Source organism: Arachis duranensis, chromosome 6 (genome assembly GCF_000817695.3).
Source record: "Arachis duranensis cultivar V14167 chromosome 6, aradu.V14167.gnm2.J7QH, whole genome shotgun sequence".
NCBI classification, from domain to species: domain Eukaryota; kingdom Viridiplantae; phylum Streptophyta; class Magnoliopsida; order Fabales; family Fabaceae; genus Arachis; species Arachis duranensis.
The window spans coordinates 72,068,613-72,076,699 of NC_029777.3; the positions used below are offsets into that span (position 1 = coordinate 72,068,613).

At 31.0% G+C, this 8,087-nt stretch overlaps 1 protein-coding gene across 2 annotated transcripts in view; it reads right to left on the reverse strand.

Annotated features, from left to right (window-relative positions):
* Positions 1–1,226: 1,226 nt before the first annotated feature.
* Positions 1,227–8,087, reverse strand: part of LOC107494052 (uncharacterized) — an 11,432-nt gene continuing 4,571 nt past the window's right edge. The window contains exons 7-10 of one of the 2 annotated variants that reach the window (XM_016115083.3): positions 2,971–3,123; positions 2,788–2,867; positions 2,149–2,198; positions 1,227–1,602 (exon numbers count right to left, since the gene is read on the reverse strand). In XM_016115083.3, coding sequence (XP_015970569.1) covers positions 1,475–1,602; positions 2,149–2,198; positions 2,788–2,867; positions 2,971–3,123 — 411 coding nt within the window. In that variant the 3' untranslated portion in view covers positions 1,227–1,474. The remainder of the gene's footprint in view (positions 1,603–2,148; positions 2,199–2,787; positions 2,868–2,970; positions 3,124–8,087) is intronic. The other variant, XM_016115084.3, reaches the window with a different exon arrangement.

An 8,087-nucleotide genomic window follows, 5' to 3' on the forward strand; every position in this document is an offset into this window, starting at 1 on the left:
TTCGACTCAATTATTTAAACCAAATCGTATAAAATTATTATTATTTTACATTTGCTAAACTTTATAATTTAAATATTAAAAATAATTCAATAATTATAAAATCAGATAAAACCTTAAATTATTTTAAACTTAATTAATCAAAATTTATTTTAATTATCTTTAATAAAATAATTTTTAAAATTAAAATACTTAATAAATAAATAAATCAAAATTAACCTTTAATAAGATTTTTTCAAAATTTTTGGGTCTTATACTCAACACTAGAATCTGTGGTTATGCTCGAACGGGAAGAAAAAAATGTGCAACTTTTTGCATTGTTGTTCAGAACATAGACAGAGACGCATGTACACAAGCTGCCATTGTAGGTGATTGAATTTGCAGGGCATGACGCCATTAATGGAGGTTTAAGAATTTTGAGACTTGAGATCTATCTATCTACCTACCCTTTTGTAAAGATAAGCTTTTTATGATTTATTTGTGGGTATCTAAATTGAAAAAAAAAAACCATAAAAAAACTTGAATTTAAGTGAAAGATTGTGTTTTAAGAGCAAAAACTGAAAAGGGGTTCATGACGATGATGAAAAAATTACGTTTCTATAGTTTGGTTATTGCAACTGAATAATTTTTTAAATAGAACATAACTGAAGCTAATGAATGTGTCTGTATTTTTGTGTTCACTGAAATGAAAACAAGCAACAAGGTGTGGCGGTGAGTGAAAGGAAGAAGAAGTAGAAGAAAAAGAAAAAAGTTAGGATGCAGGAATCTCAGAAACCAAAATAAAGATTTGCTCGAATTAAAACTTAATTGGAGTTGTCTATATAAGACATCTTCGATAACCTCTCAAAAAGGTAACCAAATCCTATGTTCGATACATCCTTTTTTTTTTGTTTTTTGTCTTCTTCTTTTTTCGCTAAACAAAAAATATTTTATTTTTTAGTTTTTTACGCATGTTTTTTTTATACATGTATAATTAAGATACAATTAACTATAATTTTTTATCATAAAAAATTTAAACGCTAATAAATATAATCACAAAGACATAAATTAATTTGATATCTATTAAAAGTTAGATTTGTTCGGTAAAATTACTAAAAATATTTCATATTATCTAACAAATTACTAATTTGAGTAGTAGTGTTATCAAACTACTTTATTTTCCTGATATAAAGTTATTCTACAACTTTTATTGTAAGAAATCGTAGTTTATTAACAATGTAACATAAATGTATGGAAATAGAATCCATTATTCTTTGATATCAACACTGGACTAGGCTGATAATTGACAAATTCATCCATTTTTCAAACGAACATAGTTTTCTTTTTCTGAGCGTAATATCAACCAGCTCGCACGTAAAGTGCGAGTTATTAATTGGCGGTGCCCTTTACATTTTTGTTCCATTTAAAACACATGTATTACTCTGCTCCAAATGATAAACAAAGTAATTAAGTTAAAGTAATGAGGAGTGATTACTGATTATAATTGTAGGTCTCTGTAGTATCGCTTGATCCAACTTGCTATGATCTTTATCTCTTTTTCCCTCACGTGTGTGAGCCACTTTGGATCTTCCTTAGTTGAGTACCTTAGGTCTACGTGATGAGCTCCTGTATGAATGTGTTCACATAACATAATAAGAGTAATACTAGATAGTAATAAATATTATTATTTTTAATCAGTATTTAATTAATAATTAATTTACATTAATTTTTTAAATATTTTTTACAAAAAAAATATTTATTTTGTATAGAAGAAATATATAATTTACATTTATATTTATTAAAGTTTTGTACACATAAATTTATATAGTTTACACTTATAAATTAATATAATTTATATCTATGTTTTTTAGAATTTATATACATAAATTAATAAATTGATAATTTAATATTTGTACTGATTAAATAATGGCTAAAATACTAAAAATTATTGATCCCAAAAATTTTTCATATAATAATTATAAAAATGTTTAATAATTAAAAAAATTAACTAAAAATAATTATAATTTATCTTAATATTTATTAATTAATACGATAATTAATAAATATTAAATAAAATAAATTCTGACTATTTATTTTATCTCTCTAAGATTACGTAATAATTAACGCCCCCAATTAATAGAGCTTAGAACGGAAAAGGAAAATTAAATATACCTTCTTTTGCAACTATGGCTACTAAAGTTTTTGATATACTCTTTAATACCCTGTAACATAAACACATAGTTGTCATAGCGTTTTGTTAAATGCGATTGAATACATAGTGAAATAATTATAAGTAAAACAACAACAACAATAAAATTTTATTTTATTAAATAGAATCAGTTATATAAATAATCAATAATGTTAAAAAGAGAAAAAATCAGAATTTATTTTATTTAATATTTATTAAATAATAATTAATAAATATTAAATAAGTCAAATTTAAAGTATTTTTAATTAATTTTTTTGTTATCAAATATTTTTAAATTAAATAATATTATTGAATTTTATCATATATTATTATTTACTGTAAAATTATTTACACAAATTTTTTTTGGGCTATTTTATGTATAATATTTTGGGTCTTTTACTATTTGTTCTCTATCTACCTTTTATCTCATTTATTCTTCTATTAATCCAATGTTCTCCCAATCTTTTTTCTACAAATTCTATCATCTTTTCTATATAGTCAATAAACACTACTCTAACTTTTTTTTTATATCTTTTTTCTTACTTTGTCTAAACGTATATATAACTACTCATGTATCCCGACAATAATTATTATAAGTAATTACAGATAAATATTATACGTACCCTCCACCACTCCAAGGGTCTCTTAAACCGTTAAAGAAGATAATGTTGCTGGCGGATCTTTTCAGAACTTGGTGAATATGCTGCAGAGAAACGTTATTGACGAAAAATCAATAAACATTAAGGGGAGCTAATTAAGCATGCAGGGAATAATTTAATGTAGTAGTTAATTAAAAATATACTGACATAGCCGCCAAACTCAGTGGTGATCCAATGGGGTCTAGGAGTTGTATTGTAATAGAATTGGCAGGAATCGGATCTACTTTTGTATGACCATTCAGATTCAGGGAACATGCTTTCCTTCCTCACACCAAGAGGCATAATCATCTCTGAACAAGCCTGTTTCATTTTTAATTGGAAACAGAGCAACAATAACATATCGAAATTGGATTTGCAATATCTTCTCCAGAAAAGTTAATAACCAATGACGCTACGTTCTTGAATAATCACTCTGCTAGAAAAAAAAATGTGCTCTTGTCCATGTTAAATTAATTGGGTCATTTATTTATCAGAATTTTGTGTTTGGACTCAGTTTTTGGGGCCTTCCAAGTGCTCAATGGCAAGTATTATGAGATATAGTTATGACACCAAAAAGAGACAGTCTAATGTTAGGGAGATTCTTAATTTCTTATTATGAAAAATGTCCCACTTCATATTGATATCCATCACATAATATATAAAAATTAAAAACAGAAAAATATTACAAAATGTTATATCTGTGCTTAAAAAACATTATGATGTATAAATATATTTTCTATGGAGGAAAATAAAAGTTCTCCTAATGTTTTATGTACCTAACTTTGGTATCGATGCCAATTTTAAAAGAGAAGGAATTGAGAGAAGATTAGAGAAATAATGATACCAATAGACTTAATATTCAAAAGTGAAATTTTAAGTGTAATATTTTTTTTTTGTGTTTTTATCTTACTCTTAAACTAACACTATTCTATTTGTTTTTTTTTTCATGTTAAAAATGTGAGCCTTCTACCATTTTCCATGTTCAAAATAATCCTTAAAAATTTACACATACTGCATTAGGTCTCTTAAAATATTCAAGGACATAATTTGGTCATTGAAAAATATTAGCACTAGTCAAGTTAGTCATTTTATTAATTTGTTAATGTCCTATGAATATGTCAACTGATGTTTGTTGATGCGTGAGATAAAATTTACTATGTGTTATATTTTTAAAATATTGTGTGACATTTAAACTGATACGTTAATTGAAAGTTATCAGAAGAACTAATTAATTAACCCATATTAATACATCTTAGAAGAAACAATTTAACTCACATTGATATTTCTCAAAAATCGAATGAAAGTATTAAATTTTCTAAACTAAATTGTCTCATCCATATTTTTTTAAAATCCTATTCGAATATTAACCCTTATTTATTATACACATATTAGTATTCATTTGGAATTGTGGTTACAAATTTTATAAACGTTAAATCTAACTATTTTTTTGTGTTATAAATCTTATCACTATGAACTTAACTTGGAAAAATAATGAGTGAGAAAAAATAAAGTTGGTACTAAAAATTAAAAATAAACTTTTTATATAGAAAAGTCTTAAAGATACATTTTTCATATATGTACCATTTTTAAGAGTTCAATTTTGTGATTGTTTTTGTTAGAAACAAGAGAGTAATTGGAAGAGTAATGTAAATGATACTGACTGATCTAAATTGATTTTAATTTATTCTCTAACATCCTCCTTCAAACTTAAGTAGGAGCTAAGGATACCATCTTGAGTTTGGATACTAGAGTCCGGAAATGAGTAGGATGATGAACTTTCATAAAGATATCGGCAGTCTGATCCAGAGTTCCAACAGCAGCGAGGCAAATAGCATTAATAATGAGACTTTGCAGGACAAAGTGACAATCAATCTCAATGTGTTTGTTGCGTTCATGAAAAATATCATTATGCACAATCTGAATAGCACTGCTATTGTCACAAAAGACATCGGTTAGGGATGATTGAGGAGCACCCAAATCTACAAGAAGCCAACGAATCGAGACAACCTCAACACTGGTGTCAGCAAGAGCACGGTATTCAATTTTTGTGTTTGATCGAGAAGTGAACGTTTGCTTCTTAGTTCGCCAAAATATGAGAGCGTCACCAAGAAACAAACAATAACCAGTAGTAGAACGACGATCAATGGGATCATCAGCCCAATCAGTATCTGAGTACATCTGAAGGGACAAAGATGAATGGGCAAAAAAATAAAGACCATGAAATAGGGTGCCTTTGATGTAGCGAAGAATGCGAAGAACTGCCACATAGTGAGTAGTACGAGGAGCTAACAAGAACGGGATAAGTACATGAACTGGATAGGTGATGTCTGGTCAGGTGACAGTCAAATAGATGATACCTCCAACTAACTATTGATAAAGAGTAGGATTATCCAAAATAGTGCTATCCATAAGGGTAAATCGAACATTAGGCTCAAGGGGAGTAGACTCAATGCGACTATCTATAATTCCGGCGCGAGCAAGAAGATCTGAAGCATACTTAACTTGAAAGAAATAGGTGCCATTATTTGTAGATATGACCTCGAGACCAAGAAAATAACTGAGAGAACTAAGATCTTTCATCTCAAAAGTACAGTGAAGGGAGACTTTGAGATCAGAGATACCATCAACATCATCACTAGTAATGATCATGTCATCAACATGCAAAAGTAGAAGAACAACTCCACGTTCACTTTTACGAATAAAGAGAGCATTCTCATGAGGGCTGCAAGTGAAACCGATATTGCATATAGTGGTGCTGAACTTATCAAGCCATTCACGAGGAGCTTGCTTAAGACCATAAAATGTCTCGCGAAAGAGACAGACTTTGTTAGAAGGACAAGGATAACCCGAAGGTGGTTTCATATAGACCTTCTTTTTCAAATCTCCATTAAGAAATGTATTCTTCACGTCCATCTGAATGAGAGACCATTTTTTGATCGCAGCAATGGCAAGAAGAGCTTGAACATATGTGAGACGAGCAACCGAAGTAAAAGTCTCTTCATAGTCAATACCATGCTTTTACATACAACCTTGAGCAACCAATCGTGCCTTATAATGGTCAATAGAACCATCAGAGCAAGTCTTGATCTTGTATACCTTTCTACTTCCCACAACTTCCTTATTAGAAGGATCAACCAAATCCTAAGTGTGTGCTTTTTCAAGTGCTTGAATTTCTTTCTACATTGCTTGCTGCCAATTTAGATTTGTGGAGGCTTCTCTGAATGACTTAGGTTAATATTAGTAGAAAAATAATGATAATCAAGAAGATGATGAGGTGAATGTCTTATCCTAGAAGAACGAGTAGAAGAAGGAGGCATGATGGTAGGAGTAAGATCATCGTCCGGTCTGAAATCATCGGGAGATGGAGAAGACGAAAGAGCAGGAGGCTGTAGAGGGTGACTCGAGATAGAACCTGTAGAATCATCACTAGAAAAGATCAACATTAGGGTTAGAGAAAAAGGGTGACTGAGTAGGAGGAATGAACTCAAAAGATAAGAACCGAGAAAACATGTGATGCTCCTAGAAGACAATATGACGAGATATACAAATACATCCAGAGAGAGGATCCCAACAACGATAACCCTTGTATTCTGTGTCATAACCAAGGAAACAACACATACGAGCCCAAGGTTCAAGTTTACTATGTTCATGAGGCTGAAAAGGAACAAAACAAACAATCAAAAATTCGAAAAAAACTGTAATCTGGAGAGGTATGATAAAGATGCTCAAATGGAGTAATATTACCAAGAACAAAAGAAGAAAGTCTATTGATAACATGAACAGCAGTAAGAACAGCTTCACCCTAAGTACGCTCAGGACACAAAGAAGAAAGAAGCATTGCATGAACAGATTCAAGAATGTGACGGTATTTGCATTCAGCTCGTCCATTTTGTTGAGACGTACCAGGGCAAGAAAACTCAGACAAAGTACCCTGTTCTACAAAAAAGGTTAAAAGTTTGGAATCACGATATTCCATAGTATTATCGCGTCGAAAAACCTTAATGACCTTGGAAAACTGAGTTTTAATCATAGTGGCAAAGTTAATATAATCTAAGGTAGCTCATGGCGATTAGTCATCAAATAAACCTAAGCGTGAATAATCATCAATGAAAATGACAAAGTATTGAGCTCCTCCCATAGAAGCGGTGGGAGTAGGGTCCCAAACATTAGAGTGGATAAGATCAAAAGGAAAGCAAGCAAGAGATGAATTATTGTGAAAAGATAAAGCAAGTTGTTTGACAGTTTGACAAGAAATAGAAACAAAAAACTTGTTATTAACCTGACCCAAAACACCCTGAGGCACAAGAGGACAAAATTTTTGTAAGGAGCTGTAGGCAAGACGTTGAGTCATAAGTGAAGAGTAGATGAAGAAGAAGCAGCACAGAGATTTGGCACATGAGTAATATGAAGATTCTCAAGTTCAAACAATCTTCCGACCTTACGTCCAGTCCCGATGATTTGTCACATCCGACGATCTTGTACATGACAACCAGAAATGAAAAGATTGACATCAAAACCGAGATCAACAAGTTGACCAACAGAAATAAGGTAAAAATTCAATTTGGAAATATAATAAGTATCAGGGAGATTAAGAGTTGACTAGGAAATAGAACCCTTGTGTGTCGCATGCAAGAGGGAACCATTAGCAGTATTGACAAAAGGTGCATTTGTAGTGGCAGAAAAAGACGAGAAAAGATAACACAAAGGAGACAACACAAAGGAGACATGTGATTAAAGTAACCGGAGTCAAAATACCATTTAGAATTACCTGAAGGAGTTGAAAAAGCAGTAAGAGTATTACCAGAAAGGGAGAGAAGATGCTTAAGAAGAGACACAATATCACATAGAGAGACAGGAGACGAGTTGTAAGGAGCAGAGGTGGTAGATTCAATAGTAGTAGCAACAGCAGAAGCAAACACATTCTTAGAGAAGTTGTGATGAGAATGATACTTGAGGTGATCAAGACGTGGTGGGCGAGTAGGACAGGTAGTAATCAAATGTCCCAAGAGCTTGCAATAGTGGTAGAACAGTTGTGGACAATTGTAGTTGATGTGACCTTTCTGTTGGCATGTGTGACATTCAATAGAAGGACAATTTGAGAAGAGGTACTGTTACGACAAAATTTACTCTTTCTGTCTGTTCCAAAAGTATCTGAGTTTTCCATAATAGTAGATACAAAGATCAAAGAAAGGAGAGAAATCTGCAAATTCGAGGCTGAAAACGAAAAAACAGATAGCAAAATCGAAAAGAGCTCACCAAAAAATCTTAGGAAGTGTCCCACTATC